The 19,398-nt window shown below is 44.2% G+C and overlaps 1 protein-coding gene across 1 annotated transcript in view; it reads right to left on the reverse strand.

Annotated features, from left to right (window-relative positions):
• Positions 1–349: 349 nt before the first annotated feature.
• PPP1R16B (protein phosphatase 1 regulatory subunit 16B) overlaps positions 350–19,398 on the reverse strand; it is an 87,301-nt gene continuing 68,252 nt past the window's right edge. Inside the window, exons 6-11 of the mRNA XM_067554408.1 lie at positions 16,797–16,921; positions 13,488–13,613; positions 12,362–12,437; positions 9,938–10,067; positions 8,957–9,125; positions 350–8,232 (exon numbers count right to left, since the gene is read on the reverse strand). Coding sequence (XP_067410509.1) covers positions 7,711–8,232; positions 8,957–9,125; positions 9,938–10,067; positions 12,362–12,437; positions 13,488–13,613; positions 16,797–16,921 — 1,148 coding nt within the window. The 3' untranslated portion in view covers positions 350–7,710. The remainder of the gene's footprint in view (positions 8,233–8,956; positions 9,126–9,937; positions 10,068–12,361; positions 12,438–13,487; positions 13,614–16,796; positions 16,922–19,398) is intronic.

Here is a 19,398-nt window from a genome sequence, read left to right on the forward strand (position 1 = left end):
GAAGCAAATAGACAGTGGAATTGATGAAGGACCAGTGGAAGGGTTGCACAGTGGTCTGTTTATTACAGGAGGGCTCGTCACACCTATGATAATTCCCCTCGAGCCCCAGTAAAGAGAGCTGCAGCAATCTAACCTGAAGGTGACTAAAGGGTCAAATGTAACTGCTCAGTCCTCAATTGTGGAAGAAAAGGGTGACAGTTCCTGGTATTTGAGGATCTATGAAAGCAGTCCTTGCTCCTGTGGCAACTGCGTGTACAGAATTAGTGAGCAAGCTCCATGCAACTTTGAATCTGGTAATCAAGGACACCAGACCACGGCCTTGAATACTAGTCTGTTCCCAACATCCTAAACTCACTTCTGTTGATTTAAGATCACTGCATTTTATCCACTTGCCTAGCTCTGCCAGCCAGATTATGTTGGCAAAGTCCATGGCTGCATCAGAAGAGGAAACACTTTTAGTTACACTTCACACAGTATATTAAAAGTCAGATGCCATAGACTTCAAACACATCAAAACAGGAAATGGAGACCCCATCTGCAATCCCTGATATTATCAAAAGAAATTTAATATATATTTTTAAATTAAAAAATTCAATCATTCTATTAAAGACATTGAGAAGTCAGATGCTAATACTGTCATACATATCCTGTTGGCATGAGATTTACATACAGTTTGAGATTAAATGCACTGCTTCAACATGTTAAGAAACCATCTCTTCATACATACAGTAGCAATATGAAGTTAATTCCATACAATATCAAATATCCTTTTTTTTAAAAAGTTTTAAATATATTACTCTGATTGCCAAAATGCCATTTTATACACAAAGCTGCTAATACAATATACAGTTCTCTTACATTATTTTTCACATAAAATACATTTTGTCAAGTTTTATTTGTACAGCATTTACTATAGATCAATGGAGTCATGAATTATTGCAGAGGGCTGGGCATCCTTTTGACATGTCCTGGATATGCAGCAGCTGAACCTAGCTGCACAAGGCTTACAGATGCCATTGAAGTTAGTTTAATTCTTCTTTCTCCTGGTAAAACAAAAATTTGCAGTCTAGATGCTGAGAAGTCAGATAAGGTCTGATGAGGGTGCCTTTACACTGGCTATTTGAAAACCTGTTCTCCTCTGGTGCCTGAAGGCTATAGTGTAGACAGGGATCAGGCATGAGACTGAACACAACAGAACTAAAATGCCTGACTCTTCTTTCTACTAGATCCTCCACCATTGCTACCACTGATAGAATTGTAACAGTGAAGAATGACAAGCTCTAAGTTTGCAGTAGCAGACACAGCTGTAACCAAATTCTTCCTATGTAGGCAACTGTAGGCAAGTTCACTGACTGCTTTACCTGCAAGAAGACAGCAGGATCAGGCCTGGAGACTTCTCAGTAACTCCAAATCCCATTCTACAGCCTTAGAAAAATTACAGTGTCCTAGAGTAATGGACTACATCTTGCAATACTACCATTGTATTTGGGCACTTACTGTACAACACTGTAGTATTTTTGAAGGCGAGAACGTGATGTGCCAACATCATCTGTTAAAGTACACAAGGACTTGGATTTCATTTTGTACCCATATGACCCAAGAAAACCAAAGCTAACCTGAAGTTTTCACCTTACACAAGTTTTCACTTATAAATTAGCCAGTTACTAGTAAGATAATACTTTAGCAAGAGCATTTAGTGCTCATAACCCTTGCGCCAGGATGTCAGAGCTAGAAAAATAAAGATTTTAATGCTGGCACCAGATCTAGAATCAAGTCACTGCCACTGGACAGGGCCAGAGCTGAAACTCAAGTGTACGCCAGGCCTGAGTACAACCTTCCACACTCCCTCCTCCCCTGTCCTCCCCCAGCTAACCTAAACCAACTTCTCATGATGCTGTACATCTAAAGTTAGACTATGGTCCCAAACTAATAAAACTAGAACTCTTTATACTTTTATTCCAAGTACCACAGGGCTGCTGAAAATCTGTTTTATTTCAATTCAAATACATTTTGGGGGGTGGGGAAGGGTGGAATTCCATCTCTTTCCTCTCACTGGAAAAGCAGAGAAGAGAAATAGGGGGAACAAAAGAAGCAAAACAAAAATCTGCAATTCAAATTGAAAAATTTCATAGGAAGTGAAAATTTGAAAAAAGATTTTCCTCTGAAAAGCCATTTTGTCAAAACAATTTAAGCTAGCTGTACTGAGTAGCCACATTCTTGTAGCCTCATGCACTTAGCTCTTTTTATCCAACACAGATATACCCAGAGACAGGGTGAATACCTTGAAGCAGACTGACACCAATTAAGCCACTGAGATCTGCTAAAGAATAGTTCTAGTGCTTCCCCAGGTGAGCTATTCTTATTGCAGTTATATGGCTGAGGGTGTTTCCAACACAGAAGGCTGGAGGAACAAATGCCCAACATCAAGCTGAAGTGTGCTAAGAATAAGGCTCAGTACCATTTGGGGAATTATAAGTGTTCACATCTACCTGCAAACTTATCAGTGAATAGCCCCTTTGCATTAAGAGAACTCATTGTACCCACTGGGTATTGCCCTGTCTCATTATTGCTATTTATCAGAACTCTCCCAGTGACCATCAACCCCCTCCTTCCCTAACAGGGGATCCTCTGCCTGTGTGACATCACATGAGGGCCCAAGCTAGAACATTAGACCCAAATCTTCCTAAACTTTGGAGGAAATTCAGATCCAGGTCCAAACTGAGGTTTTTCTCTAGGAGCTTGACTGGGACAACAAATTTCTGCACCTCAAAGGGAAAAGGTTGGATCTAGGTCTGAAATGAGATCCAAACTTCATGGTTCAAGCCCATCTCTAACAATTAATTGTCAATTGCTATGAGTATTGCTTGACTGGATCAAGAGCAGGCAGAGACTGCTCCCAGGCACTATTATGCATCTGAAGAAAGTCCTTCAGCACGGGCAGCTAAAGATCCCTCCAACTCTTCATTAGCTTGCTAGCAGTACTAGGGCCCCAGTGTATCATGAAGATTTACATGCAGTAAGGTTGTTCCCATGCACAGCACTAAGGCTGTGGTGACTAATAACTGGATGGTCACTAGATTCAACCTCCTAAAAAGTTTGGGGAAGGGTGGATCTGAAATTTACACCCTGGACTCATGTCTAAGAAAGTTAGAGTCTGACCTGCTTCCCCACTGCTACTCAGATTTTAACACAGCCAGGCTGCCCTTGCCTATAGGGAAATACGCACGAAGGAGTGGATTGCATCAAAGGACAGACAACTGCGTAGGCTTTAGGGGAGCAGAGCTTGAATGGTTTGGCCAAGAATAGAGCACTAAAAGAAGAAAAATTTGCTGCTAACCTAAGTGCTAGACATGCAAATCTTGACATGATTTCTATTCTCAGCAGCTTCTTAGTGGTATTAAAGTCTCCAATGAAGTAGTTGAGTGTCTGCTATTGCACACCACAGAATAATCAAAGCATCCTACTGGAATGGTCCCCAAGTGCTAGATATTACAGGATTTAGCATCATTACTGTAGCTATAGTGCTTCTTATAAAATAATAAGGACCATATTCTTTTAGGGGGGCACTTGCAATATAGTTACCAAAGTGCCTGTGTATCTGTCCTATCCATGAAAATCTGCATTTGCATCTACCAAATAAATACCTTGAGGTGGATTAAGTCCCTATTTTGTGCTCAGAACTATTAATTTGGTGCATACTATCACCACTTCACACACAAATTTAAGTTGTCTACACCTGCTTGTGTATCCCTGCCGGTGTCCCATGGCCATCTGGGCATTCTAGCCTGCAAGTCCCTTACACCCTTGTTTGAAAACTTATCCAAACCTATCAAATGGATTTACATCCTTAAGTAGCCATGGAAAGGATCCTAGATTGACTGTCCCATTCCCAGACTCCTCCAGCACAATCCTATCCACCAATGGTGGGTAAAGATCATCACTACCCTGGCTCTTCTCCCTTCTGAGTGGAGATAAATTACATTCTATTAGACCCCCATCAGAAAGTTAGTGAGCAAGTTATCACCAAGGTCATATTTACAGCCCCACAGCTAGAATAACTACATTAAGCAGCTCTAAGGCCAATTTTATGGTTACAGTGTTACTGCAGTCCAATTAAGGGAATAGTTTTGCAATCTAGAGCACTTAGCATCTCTTCTCTTCCACACACCGCAGTGATAATAAAGCCATTGTTGCTTAGTTAGATATCACAGTATTAGCTGAAATAATGAAATCTTGGAGATTTACATTAGACAGAGATGACATATTGATGCATAAGAGCTATTTGTCTAAATTACACTGGGTTCATGCTGCTTTAGTGTAGTAACCACCATCAATTAAAGCAACCCGCAAACTATGTAATTCCATTGCATTCAAGTGTCTGTTTTCCATTTGCCAGAATGAGATGTAAAGCCCAAAACTCCTCTCATTGCCACCAGTATAATCTGGCTTCATTGGAGTCACTTCTGATTTATGGCTGGTGTAAGTGAGAAGGAACAGGTTCAGGATCTGACATCATCTATCACTGGAAGACAGCTAACAATTGTTCAAAGTTTTGCACAAGCTACAGTCGATGTGCAGCAGCACCAGGCTAATTCTGCTCCAGAGCGATTCACACTTGAGTGGTGTGAGGAGAATAAATCTGAACTTTCTCCCAGGTAAATAAAAAAAGGAAATTCAAGAGCTGGTAAAAAAGAGTAACACCCTCATTCCAGATCAAGGCTACAGTTGTTAACACCATCTCAGAAAACTTGAGGTATTCCATTCCCTGGAACCCTGAGTAATCATATGACACCCCTGGACTGACATACACATTCCAACACAGTCACCTCTGATGCACGGGACTCTCCAATTATCTGCTCAACTTCTTTAAATTGAGAGAAAAGGAGCTAAGCTTCCTGATGGTCCAAGAACCTTAGAGGATTTTTTTTTTTTTTTTTTTTTTTTAACGATACAAGTTCAAACAATGCCACAGTGGAGCTCCAAGGCAGGAGCTCCATCAGGAAATGGAACAGGAATAGCAGGTAGGCCCCTTAGAAATGGAACAGAAGTGTCAGGCAGAATACCTGGGGTAATGGAGAAGAGTGACTGGGTACATGTTATTAAAATACATTAGGAAAAGATGCTTTCACCATAACAGACCTTTTGAAATCTGATTGGACTTTCTATTCCCTATGCCAAAATTCTCTTAATTTAGGGATAAAATGGAAAGGGAAGATAAGTGGACTGTCAGAGTCCAGAATATGAAAGCATCAGCCTGAGAGGAAGTTCCAAGACTTGCCGATACACCTTGGCACCACTTCTTTTCTTGTGGTACCAGATGCCCATCTCCACCACCTGAAGGGCAGATACGGTATGTGCAATGTCCAGCCTTCTCCAGCAGAGGGCGAGATCGGCTCAAATCCCAGTGCCACCAGGATATGGCACTTCAGACACAGGCACCATTCAAAAAAGTGCAACATCAAATTCCACTCTAAAGTAAACAAAGCAAGGAGTGCGTGACCGCTCAAGACCACCTGATGTGATGCTTGTACACAGTGGAGCTCCCTCTGCTCCCATTCCCCCATATAAGGATAGTGCAACTCTTGATTCCCACCGCTGTCAAAAAGCCCCTGTTCATTATAATACACATCTCACTAACACACTGCTAGTCACCTTTGTAGAGACGGGGTAACGTTTCTGGTTGTGGAGTGGTTTCCCTAACGTCCTGCCTTATCTTTATGCCAGTGTCTCCTGTTTTCTAGGCCATAAAAGGTTGAAAAGATGTTGGCGGGGAAGGTCAGAGAAGGAGAAGATACATTTAAGTCCCTTACCAGAAGGGAATACAGTATTGCTCTCAAACAGCAGCCAGAAAGAGAGTAAGATGGATGGAAGTTGCGTGGTCAATGGCAGATGCTTAGTTGGAGCGCAGATACAGTGCTGTGAGCAGGATTCTACACATTGATGGCTCAAGGCAGTGTCAGGAACCCAAACAAGCCTATGTCTTTTAAGTTTGGGGCCACCACTGCAGCTACAAGACAAACATTCACAGACACAGAACTGTGTGCAATGGCCCCTTTGTGCAGACAAATATTTTGCAGATGCAACTTAAAACATTTTTTGAATATTTTACCTGTTTATTCTGGACTCTTGTGTCCAATTCCCCAGAGCTCATGCTCTGCTGATAGATAGTGTCTCCCTGCTCCTATCTTTCAGGTGAGTGTTCTGCAACTGCCCTTCAGGAAGCAGAAACTGGCCTGCCAATCACACACTCCTTGTTACACCAAGCTACAGATTCCTCAAACAGTCTGGCACACAGTTAACGCATGCTACTCTGAAACGCTGGTGTTGGCTTCCTATCCCATCAGCTACTGTGCTTCACTAGATCATTCCAAACTTCACTGCTGCATGGTGCTGGGTGATGGCTTTCGCTCAGTGAAGGAAGCCACTTTCTCTCTCATACAAGATAACTATTTATTTCTGAGCCTTTTGCTGGCAGCTACTGTTCTGCTGATGATGATCCCAGCATAGGATCTGAAAAAACACAGGAATGCTAAGAAAAATGTAAAAAAGTTTCCATCTTACTATGATGCTCAACAATCAAAAGCAACAGTTTAGCATTTACATATCTAGATGCTCAGGCGACTTAGCCCCAAGAACATAGGTTCACACACAGGTGTGTTGAAACCTAGTGAGACTAGAAATATTTCCATGCCATTTATAGTGGAAGAAAGTTATTTCTTTTCCCTTTCCTCCTAATTTAAACATAGCTCTGTGGTTCTGGAAACCCAAATGCAACAGCACAATGCTAGTGCAAGAGAGCCAGAAAGCAATAAAGACCATTCAGTTTTTCAGCTGAAAGAAGCATAGAGAGTAAACAAGGAGCACCAACGGGGAAGGTGAGATTGTTAAAACTGAATGGATTTCACTAATCTAAGGGTCTCAGTAATACAAGTAATTTGTTTCCATTCCATTATTGACCCTTTCATTCAGCAGTTCATTACGGGAGTTTATTCTACTGGATTTGCAGGAGGAGTTCTGCTTCACACCTGATGGCACTGCACAGCCCCTGGTTTCAATTAGAGTAGGACACACCGGGCTACCATAATGCAGCCTTCACACAAATTCCCAAAGTACATGCTCTGGCCATGTGACCCTGCCTCACCTTTGCGCAAGCAAATGAAACACACCAAAGACTCCAAGTCTGCCGTCACAATCCCTGGTCTGTTTGCACAGACTCAGGGGCTCGACCACACGTTCTCGGGGAATATACCGATCACATCCATGAGCGAGAGGCAGGCCCAGTGTGTCACATTCCAGAAGCTTAGTGGCTCTCAGCAGGAGGCTCAGAGAGGGAGGACTTTAATTCAGATGGTTTTGCCTTTCAAAGACCCTTCACAGCGTGGAGTGGAGAGCTCTCCACTGTACCCTCCTTCCCGCCAAGTTTCGGAACACGGCAGTGAGGAAGAGTGTGGTAGCTTTTTTTTACTGCATGCGATGAAGTATAGTCCATTTACCCCCTATGGGCCTTGCTTGGCCAGCCTTACTCATTTGATCGCAGTGGGGTTACTGGCAGGGTAAGGTGCTATTCAAGATGAATGAGGCTGGCACAGTCAAGTCCTATGTAATTAAACTGAGTTCCCCCCATGTGGGGAGGGAAACAGCCCATCCTCAGTAATAACGCTAACCTGGCCATCCACTTTTAGTCTCCTCTGAGGTGAGACGTGGATGACACTAGGAAATCCTGCAGCACCCATGCACTTTCTCCTCCATTTCCTCCATGGGAGCTTTGAATTTCAAGAGAGGGGGGTCACCACTGGATGCTGTGTAATAAACCGAAGTCCCATTGGAGCTATAGGGAGAAGTCCTGGAATCAATCAGGTGCTCCTTGGCCTCGCCCCCATTCTCAACTGCCCCACTCACACTGGTGCCAAAGTGGGTGCTGAGGAAGGGGTGGTTGAGCAGCTTAGCTGCAGCCCGCTGCCGCTTCAGTTCAGATAGAGTTTGATGGTTGCGCTCCTTGTAGCCACCCCAGATTTGCTGAGAGTCAGGGACACTGGGGCTGCTATAGGGCAGCGCTTGGCTTGTATTACAGTCTGGAGTTATGTGCATTTTCCAGACATCTCCATTGGAAACCAAATACTGGTAAGTGCTGACAGGTCCCCGGAGTCCATTCTGGAGAGAGGATTCAGAGTCACTCTGTGTGCTTTTGGTTGCTAACTCCGGAAGGAGCATAGACTTCTCCAACACTGAATTCTGTAATGAGAAAACATTAAAGAGAAGCAGCTTCCAGTGTCTAAGCCATCCCTTCCATAGCTTCCTAGTCCGCGCCAGCCCCTTTTAGTCAGCTCCTGTATCAAACAGTAGCAGCAAAGGGATGAAATTACCAATCCCACAGTCCTATTATTTCATTAACATGTGAACTTCAAAGCCTAACTGGGACCAGTTAAATGTTAACAGAGAAGGATAGTTTCACATTTGTTTTCTTTTTTACAACCCAGGCAATTAAATGCAAAAAATTTGTGTTAGAACACCACAATGGTAACTGAATTAAATACAGACGAACAGAGAGTGCAAGATCAAGTTCTTCTAGAAACATTGGCCCACCCACATTGCACCTACATAATATCTTTGATTAGTTATCTATTAAATGTACATAAAATATGCATTGTTATGCGAGAACATGAGGTTTTGCACTTGCCTGACTTTTGAGGCCAGATTTTGGCCTCTTTTATTGTGTTGTAAATCCCGCATCATTCCGTTCATTTCCAGGGCAGTACACCTCATTTACACCAGCATAGCTGGGATCAGAATCTGGCCCTGTATTTAATTGTGTGAGCATAACGTTGTCTTTAACATAATCTACGTGCTCACACAGCACCCTCACCATAATGCCCAAGTAACCATAACTAACATGCCCCTTCTGGTTTGAGGCTCATGAATTTTGATAGGAAACTAGAATGTTAGTTTGGTTCCTTACCGGATCTGTGTTTTCTTGGTCAGATCGAGCCTCCCTTATTTCTTCAGGGTACCCTGAGTTTCTCTGCTCTTCTGTTGCCCCCATTTGCTGCCAGACAATAGCCTCCTTCTCATACTCCTTCCTATAAAGGTTGGTTCGATCCGAAAGACTCGCCCTCCTCACCACCTTCCTGAAGGAGAGAAGCAGGGAGCAGAGGCTTTAGCAAGATGGTACAGTGAGGCAGCTTCTCCTTACATGATAGCTCCTCTCACTTCTTCCCTTGCACTTTACAGCATCTTCCATCAGTGTCTAAGAGCACATTACAAACATGAATTAAGGTAGGGATCACGGTCTTCATGTTACATGTAGGAAAGGGAAGCACAGAAAGGGTAAAGGAATTTTTCAGAGGATTTGGGCTCAGAAGATGAGATTTCACATACAGCTCTGCTAGTAGACCAGCTTTCCAGCCAGCTTCCCTGGAGCTTTATCCATTTGTTTGGTTGTAGGAGAGGACCTGTGGGTTGGTCCAGTGTAGATCTGCAGGCCACAGCTTGAGAACTACTGCTCTAATGTACACAGAGAAAAAATATTCTAGGTAGACAGCGTTTTCGGTTACAACTTGCAGAAGAGTATTGTGGTTCTGTCCTTATGCTGCCTGTTGCTATAGATCCACCTCTCCCCACATCTCCAGGCATTAAAGCTATGGTGCCGGAGATCCTCTTTTCAAATATCAATGATTTAGGAGGTGGGAAACCAGAAGCTTGTGATCTACTGCATCATGGTGCCTACCTTTCCAGAAGCAGCATAATCTCAAAAAAAACCCACCCTCACTGGACAACTGGCCCAGCTTCAGCCTTTTGGAGAATCCACTGAACTTCAGAGCAGACAGGCTGGTCTCTGGTTACTCTAAATACTGGATATTCTGCTTTCAGGTTTCAGGCAGCAAGGGCACTCTCTAGTCTAGAGCGGGACAAGATGTAGGAAGATTGGTTTTGGACTCACCCTCGGCTGCCTGTGCTGGAAGTCCTCCGGCTGAGTGAGGACTTGTGCCTCATTTGAGATTTCATGATCACGTCATGCTTGTGTTTCAGCTCCAGCAGTAACACTTTGAACTCTTCTTCTTCACACAAGTCTAAGGGGCACACACACAAACCAAACCAAGCCATGAGCTGGGCTGTACTAATGTGATATACTCAGTTTGAATGGAACGGGGAGAGGGGACCCTAGAGGGAGCATATATGATAACTACCATAATTAGACACTCCTCTGCCACCCTCAAAGCTGTGCTTTCTTGCTTTCCACACCCCTCAGATTTTGGTAGAGATAATGGAATAGAATTAAGAAGGAAAATTGGAGCAGAACAGGAAAGCCAGTCCCTAAGGGAATTAGTAGAAGCAGCATTGTTTGAGGAACCGAAAACAGGACTGGAAAAAAGCAATGGAGAATAAGCTGTGGATTTTAGCTCTGCAATGGCCAGAGAGAGACGGACTTGATGAACCATCTCTAACTTCTGTGCAGTGCATTGTCCCACACATCACAAAGGGGAAAGAGATGTTTTTACCACTGCTTTATATTTGGAGATTCTAAAAATGTGGGGTGAGCCCTGGAATCACATGGACAGTCTATGGGGAAAGGAAGAAGCCTCTGAGAACCTATGTCTATCACCAGTTGCTGTCCCTGTGGACACAGAGTGATAATTCCTTATCCCGCAAAAGCTGTAAGAATGGATGGAACCTATGCAGCTCTGGGAGCAAACACTTTGCTCTTCTGTAGCACTTTTCATTCTAGGACCTCAAACAACTCTACAGATGTTAACTAAGACAGCCAATTCCTGTCAGGTAGGTATCCATTATCTTCCAACTCAGGCCATGCGGCAGTAAGAGGAAACTGGAGAAGTGTCAACCTTCACCCTCGGCTGGGAGCACGAGAAGACGCACTACGCACTTGCGGGTCAATGGATACGGCTAAGAAACACTTCTGGACTCGGGCGCATGGTGCACATGCGCACCTTACATGTGGAATACACATAGGGACCATCACTCAAAGAAGAACCACTCTCTTCACTGGAGATGGAGAAATGCATCACAGGTCACACACAATGACGGAGGGTCAGCAGCTAGGGATAGGACTCTTAAAAGCAGACACTAGAAGTCGAGATGTCAGACTTCCCTACCTCACCCCTTCCCACTCCACACCAAACTGGCTTCGAATCTGGCCACAGCAAGCCAGGGTAATACAAAACACATTCTTCGGGCTGCACAGAGTATGTGTAGAAGACCCTTAAAAGCAGAAAAACATTCACACTTCTGCTGTGGGCAGGTGGGGAGGGGGAGCTGCCTATGGGGAGACCATGTGGGCAGGAGTGTATGGAGAAGAGGCTGATGCTTGAGAAGTTCCTCTTCTTCAAGAGCAAAGGTAACATTTAGGCATTTAGGCCAGTGGTTCCCAACCCGTGGCCCAAAAGTGGCCAGCCGCTCCCCTCCCGCTGGCTGCAGAAGGGAGCTGCTGCCTAAGGACCCAGGCAGGGTTCATTGCCACAGGGCTACAAGAGCGGTGCAGGCTCCTTGCTGCATTCAAAGGGGTGGGAGATCAGCGCTCCCCTCCCTCTGGCTATAGCAGGGAGCACGGCAAAGCGCTCTGCTTCATCCCTACGCACTGGGTCCCTGCTAGAGCCAGAGGGAGGGGAACACTGATCTCCCATCCCCCTGGCTGCAGAAGGGAGTCACTGCCTAGGGACACAGATGGAACGCACAGGGCTACAGGATGCATGTGGTTTCCCTGCTGCAGCCAGGAGGACAGGAGATCCTCGCTGAACTCCTTCCATTTGGCTGCAGTGGGGAAGGCTGCTGGCGGAGAAGCCAGGACCCACCACGTTTGAGGAGGGGCTGGACTCTAAAAATCAGTGTCTTCCGGTTTGGCCTGCACTTAGCAGGCTACCCACCGTGACTTAGCTGCCAGGCCATGTGCTTCAGTGTGTAGTGACAGTCACTCATCTACACTAGTGCTCTGTCTGACTGCGAGTAATTTGTAGGTGTAAAATAGTGAATGTAAAAATGAACACAGTAACATCAAAATGTTTACTTTAAATATGTAGTGATTTGTAGTCCTTAATGGTGTGTACGTCAATATATTTGTTATGAGTTGATAGACTGGTGGCCCTTCAGGGTTGTAAAAATGATATTCGTGACCCTTACACCAAAAAGGCTGGGCTGACTTAGGCTCTTAAGTCCCATTGACTTTCCCTGGGATTTATACTTTTAAGTCACTTGAAAAAAAATCAGAGTTTAGTGCTTTTGAAAATTTCACACCTCAATCCCAACAGGCTAACAGGCTCCTCAGTTTCTCTGTGCTGTTTGGAGAAATCCCAGTAATTTAGCTAAGATCAGAAATACCCTAACAAAGGGGAGAGAGAGAATTCAAACTCACCTATTGGCATCTCATCGAAGGCCGTCCTGGCATTCAGGCTGGCCCCATGGGACACCAGCAACTCTGCCATCTGCATCTGGAGCAAGGGAAATAAAGGAATATTCACTGTCCTGGTTTAGGCAATCAGTAGTTCCATGAGATCTAAGGGACAAAGCAAGTTATAGAGCAGCTGGGTGCTCGATTTATTGATACCAGGATCTCGACTGTACTGGTGGGTGTATCTCCAGGCAAGAAACTAAGCACAGTCCCTATCACTTCAGCCATTGGGAGATTTCCCATTAGCTCTTCCAGGGATAGCTACTCACTTAGAATCACCAGGATCTTAATGAGGCTCTCAGCTTAGATTCCCCTCCCCGCAATGAGTCCAGCCCACAGGTGGGGGACCCCACAAATAGAGTAAATCTACTCCATGGCTCATCACCAGGATAGTACTGTGTTCATCCACAATGGACTCTGGCATGTATGCCCTAAAAATGGTACTAGCAGATAGAGGTCCATGAGATGTTGGAGTTGGAGGAAAAAATACTAGCAACAAACCAATTCCTTGTATGGACATGTACATACAGAGAACACACTCCAACCCTCCAATACTGAGAAGGGGAGATTCCCAGCTCCGCAAGGGACCTCTGCTTATTTCTACTCTGAGGAGAGCCTGAGGTATCAGACTTTAAAGCTGTAACATGTAGATGTCAAAAAGCTATTATAGGCCCTATTTTTAGGGCTCTCTCATTCATGCACCACTGGTAAATAAGACCCCAGCTTCACTGGTGGAGAGATAGAAGAAATAGTCCCAATGACATTTTCACAGCATTCAAACACCATCAGTTTTCCAACATACCCCATATGCAAAATACTGGATGGTGTCTGTGGGTGTGTGAAGGGGGATGAGTAGGAGTGGGGGAGGCAGGGAGCATGGCATTACTAAGGCTTCACTGACACTGGTTTGGACTAGTGCTGCCCACACAATACATTTGCTCTCCTTGTACCCACAGACCACCTGGGTTTTGCAGACCCAAGGAGCATGCACTCTCTAGCCGGAGTGCTTGCCCTCAGTTTTGAAATGCTGTCCCTGTCTCCCACCAATGTGAACCAGCCGCACAAACAGACTTGCAACAATCATGTTTACCTGGCCCCAAAAGGCAGCAGCATGGAGAGGTTCCCATCCATCCCAGTCCTTGACGTCCAGCCTCGCTCCATGGTCTAGAAGCATCTCAGCTGCATGCAGGTAGCCATTAGCCCCAGCTATGTGCAGCTAAGAGATCAGGAACAGAGAGTATGAATTGCTATCTAAGGCTCATGAACTTCCTTCTTCACCAAATAACTCAGGTGATGCCACTGCAGTGTCTGAGTTTAGACCAAGAAAAAACAGCAGCGCTGGATTCAGCTTTCAGTGAAATGAATGACAAGACACTGCACTGACTTCCAGAGGAGTTCGGTTGGACCCTGGAACATCATCAATGTGTTTAGGTAAATTTCTGCCGCTAAAGGTCTTTTGGCCAATCTAAAAATGTCACCCAAGGGTTTTTAAAAATGTAAATACTTTTTCACATGTGTCAAAACAAAAGCAGCATCCAAAGCACATTTTAAACCAATGAAAACACTTGTCTGTAGCTATTTTTGGAGAGACCAATGCAAGGTACTGGGTAGCCAGGTGCAACGTGGCAAGCCTCTATGGTCAGGAATAAAAAGCACCCAACATTTTGCATTTTCATCTCAAAAGGTTCCTTAGTGCTTCACAAACTATAAGCATGCAGCACCACCATAACGCAGCTAGCTCTGGGGTGGACAATCACAGCTAAAGGGCACTCTAGCCCTTTAGAGTGGGGAGAAGAGGACATTCTTCTGAGATGCTATGGCGTGGATCTCTATAACCAAATTTTCAGCCTGGCCATAGCCAGGACTCCATTTCTGTGGACACAGTTTTGCACATGCCCTTACTTGTGCTCACAATTTAAGTGACTTAGTCTGTCTGATGCTATATCTTTGATCAAAACACACCCTTTTGCACTGTGTCAACAGCAGTCCCTACACCCCAGAGGTAATTCCATTTCAAGTGGTGCTGTACAGGGAAAGAGAACTTCTACTCCTTTCAGCACATTCCATAATGGAGAAGGAATGGGGGTGCCACAAAAAATGAAATGATATTAGCTGTCTTCTGGATAGACTTCTTGGTGTTCTTCTGTGTGCAATTTAAGGGACACTCTCAAAGCAGGGAGGTCTGAAGCTCATCTTGCCCTTCTGATATCCTATCAGCCTCTGTAAGAGTTATTTTTGTATTAAAATTCAATGCTTTTCTCAAAGAAATGCTAGCAGCCCAACGCTCTACAACCCTACAAAAACAAGTCACAGCTGTCATGCATTCCAGTCTAGAGTTTTGTGGCTGTCAGGTAATAAAAGGCAGATGCAGTAGTATTTCATAGCCAATGGTCATTAATATTGCCAGCATGCTAAGTGTTGTTCCAGCACACAGGAAGACAGTCCCTGACTCAGAGAGTTCACAGTCTAAAACAGCAGCATACCAAAGGAGGGGTGAAAAGGATACACACATTTGAATCCTCCACCCTATTATACAACACATAGAGCACCAGCTCTCATCTTCCCCTCAAGCCATCATGAGCTAGCTCATTCCTTATAGGCTTTGCATCTGTGGTCAGGGGTGCTGGAACAATTTTTTATAGTGAGGCTGTTGACAGCCATTGAACCAAACTGTAAACCCTGAATATAATGGAAATCCACTTCAAGTGTCACACCCCCTGCACCCCTACTTCCTGCATCTGGTCAGTGGTCATAACTTCATGAGGCCAACAGAGGGCTGCATCTGAATGGGAACTAGACTGTCATTCTTGACTTTCACAAGCAACAGCCTGAAAGGTAAATGCAAACTTGATCCCCATACAGGAAGTGGTCAAAATCATAACAGCTCTACTGTGCTGGTATGAAATCTCACTGCATAAGACAGAAATGTTAGGATTGCCCTACAAGCCAGAGTCAGGCCATGTTAATAGAATAATCAAATGGGATTTTCAAAGAACTGAAGATTAGTTAAAAGGAGAAACCTTGGAACGATGTGAAAATGTATGCCCCATAAAAGACTCCAGTCACCAGAATCTTATTTAGAGACCCTGCCCTCCTCGGATACTGTAACCAATGTTACAGGAAAGATTTCTGAATCTCAGTAATCAACATTTTAGAGTTAGAGACTTCATTACACTGCCATGGTTTGGCCACTTATGTAATGACATCAGAGAATCTGGATACCAAAGCCTCCTCAGATATCTACAAACTCAAATGTCAAATTACCAAGGTCTCAAGCCTGGTCTACACTGGCAATGGCGGTCAACGTAATGCTGCTTACGTCGACTCCCTAAAGTATGCATCTCCACTGGCATGTAAGTTCTGTCGATTTAAAGCACGGTAGAAGTCGACCTAATAAAACCACCTCTGCAAGTGGCGTCGTGCTGAATTCGAATTCTATGGGTCGAATTTGTGTCAGTTTAGGCGAAAAAGCATTTGCAGTTTGTTTGGGACAAGAAAAGAGAGGGAGGGAGCACATTGCACCATGGAAGGATGACAAGCTTCCCAAAAGTCTCTACAGCTAGTTGCACTGTGGGATAGCTACCCATAGTGCACTGCTTTGAATGTCGAGCCAAGCGTGGGCGAGTGGGGACGCAAAAGCCCGGCGCAAGGAATGTGGTGTGATCACGCTTCTGCAACTTCTAAAATTCAGCGGGTGAAAGTCAATTTAAAGTAAATCGACTTCAGTCTGCAGCGTAGACATACTCTCAGCCAGAGATCACACAGACTACAATTCACTACAGTTAAAAACAGTATTACTAGGGCATTCCAGCTTCGGGGAAAGTTTAAGTGAGATGCCCAACAGACTCCTTTGAGGCAAGCAAAAAGATACGGGGTCAGATCCTTCAGTTGGGTCTGATCCCAGTAAAGTCAATGAGGATTTTTATTCTCCTGTCAGGAGAAGACAGATCAAATCCTAATGGGATTAGGAGTGAGAGAACGACTAAGTGGTTTTACTCCACCTGCCCAAAGACTTTTCCCAAATCCATGTTCCCATTGGAGTCTGCAGGACTTCCATTGTGGGATTTCTTTGGAAGCAGCTGGTACTGAGCATTGTCAGAGACAGAATATTGGCCTAGATAGGCCAGTGCTCTGATTTGTTATGGAAATTCCTATCTTCTTGTGAAGTGGGTCATTGACTCCACTGGGAGCAAGATCAGGCCCTGAATTGCGAAGTCTTTACTCATGGACACAGTTTGTTCCTCATAGGAGGAAATCTAAAATAGAAACCACTAGCCTTCTACCTCCTCACACTGTACTTGTCCCTGGAGATTAAAGGGCACACACCACTGACAGCCTCCTAGAATTCCCGCAGGCTGAAGAAACAGACTCGGGTGGAGACGGTAGCAATTCTGCTCACCAGTGTAGCACCTTGAACATCTGTCCTGTTCAGGTCTTGTCCTGCTGCAATCATATCTCGAACGTCAGAGATCATGGCCTGCTCGGGGACAGCCCGCATCTCATTGATTTTTTCTTGAGTGATGCCTGCAGTTAACAGGGAGAAAGGGAAATGTTCATTTCCTCTACTGACCCAGTAAATAACAGCAATGATTGCATAAAGATTCCTTGTCTGACCATATCAGCATGCTGAACACCGGATAGAATGCTTTGCACACTATATTCATACTTTGAAAAGTTCCAGAGGGGTAGCCGTGTTAGTCTGTATACAGCAAAATCAACGAGAGTCCTGTAGCACTTTAAAGACTAACACATTTAATTTCTGTAGGCATAAGCTTTTGTGGGCTGCAATCCACTTCGTCAGATGTAAGAAATAGAAATCAGATAGGGGGTGTATATATATAGATATATATACATCCAAGGGTAAGGTACAACACCTACCCTCCCCATTGTTGTTCCTTACCCTTGGATGTATATATATATATATATATATATATATATATACACACCCCCTACCTGATTTCTATTTCTTGCATCTGACGAAGTGGATTGCAGCCCACGAAAGCTTATGCCTACAGAAATTAAATGTGTTAGTCTTTAAAGTGCTACAGGACTCTCGTTGTTTTTGCTATATCCATACAGTGCCTCACAGCACAGTCATCCGTGGGGCAGAGGGAGATAACATGGTTAAAAGGGCACCTAACAGCGTGGGAATGATACTGCAGCAAAATCCAACCCTTGGGACATGAGCCAGAGAGTCTTTAATGTTCATGCAGAGCAAACAGGAGCTCAATTTTCAAACCCACACACAGAAACTCAGCTTCTCTGCTTCAAAAAGATGAAAGGCTATCAAACCCTGGTGGCTCTTAGGCAGCTAGCTGCACAGGTTGAGAACTGATGGTATGACCAATGTTTCTTTAACCCTTTACATGCTAGAAGCAATACTGAGCTCAGGAGGCACAACCCCTTTCAGAGGTAGCCTCATTCCTCACCCCCATTTCAAGCAAGCCTAATGGAAGGGACCATCTTGGTCATCTAAGTAGGAGGCAATTACGTGCTGCATAGCTGACAGGGAGACTCCCCTCTCTGTGCTCAGGAAGCAGGCCCCCATTCTCAGAGGGAACTTATGGGCTATTTCATCCACTGTGGTACTTGCCATAATATACACATTGTTTATGTGTATGTTACACGGGGGCAGGACTTGGCAAGGGAGAAAAATTGCAGCTCTGGAAGGGTAAGGACTCAGAAATGTAGGACTGGAAGGGGTCATCTAATCCAATCCCCTGCACTGAGACAGGACTAAGTATTATCTAGACCAGCCCTGACAGGTGTTTGTCTAACCTGCTCTTAAAAACCTCCAATGGTGGAGATTCCACAACTTCACCAAGTAATTTATTCCAGTGCTTAACTACCCTGACAGTTAAGAAGCTTTTCCTAAGGTGTAACCTGAATCTCCCATCCTGCAATTTAAGCCCATTACTTCTTGTCCTGTTCTCAGTGGGTAAGAAGAACAATTTATCACTCTCCTCTTTATAACAACCGTCTACATACTTGAAGACTGTTATCGTATCTCCCCTCGGTCTTCTCTTCGCCAGACTAAACAAACCTGATTTTTTCAGTCTTTCCTCATCAATCATGTTTTTCTAGACCTTTAATCATTTTTGTTGCTCTCCTCTGGACTTTCTCCAATTTGTCCACATCTTTCCTGAAGTGTGGTGCCCAGAACTAGACACAATACCCCAGCTGAGGCCCTGTCAGTGCTGAGCAAAGTAGAAGAATTAATTTTCTTGTGTTGTTTACAACACTCCTGCTAATACATCCTAGAATGTTTGCTTTTTTTTGCAACAGTATTACATTGTTCACTTATGTTTAGTTTGTAATCCACTATCATCCCAGATTCTTTTCTTCTGTACTTCTTCCTAGTGAGTCATTTCCCATTTTGTATTTGTGCAACTGATTATTCCTTCCTAAGTATAGTACTTTGCATTTGTCCTTAGTAACTTTCATCCTCATTATTTTTCAGACTCTTTCTCCAGTTTGTCAAGATCATGTTGAATTCTCATCCTGTCCTCCAAAGCTTGCAAGGGTATCATACTTAAGCTTTATAATTATACTCTCTCTGCCATTATCCAAATCATTTATGAAGATATTGAATAGAACCAGACCCAGGACAGATGCCTGAGGGACCCCACTCAATATGAACTATGAACCATTGATAACTATTCACTGAGTACGGTTTTCCAATCAGTTGTGCACCCACCTTATAGCAGGTTCGTCTAGGCTGTATTTCCCTAATTTATGAAAAGGTCATGCGAGACAGTAACAAAAGCCTTACTGAAGTCGAGATACATCACATCTACTGCTTCCCCCATCCACAAGGCAAAGAAGGATATTAAGTTGATTTAACGTGATTTGTTCTTAACAAATACATGTTGACTGTTATTTATCTTATTTTCTTCTAGGTGCTTACAAATAGACTGATTATTCAGTGGTCCCCAAACCTTTTTGCTCTGCACCGTCCTTACCTGGTCTGCACCCCCACAGGAGCCAGAGCTGTGGCTGGG

Source organism: Emydura macquarii, unplaced genomic scaffold (genome assembly GCF_026122565.2).
Source record: "Emydura macquarii macquarii isolate MOO-44397 ecotype Brisbane River unplaced genomic scaffold, CSIRO-AGI_Emac_v2 contig_1483, whole genome shotgun sequence".
Classification (NCBI taxonomy): Eukaryota; Metazoa; Chordata; order Testudines; family Chelidae; genus Emydura; species Emydura macquarii.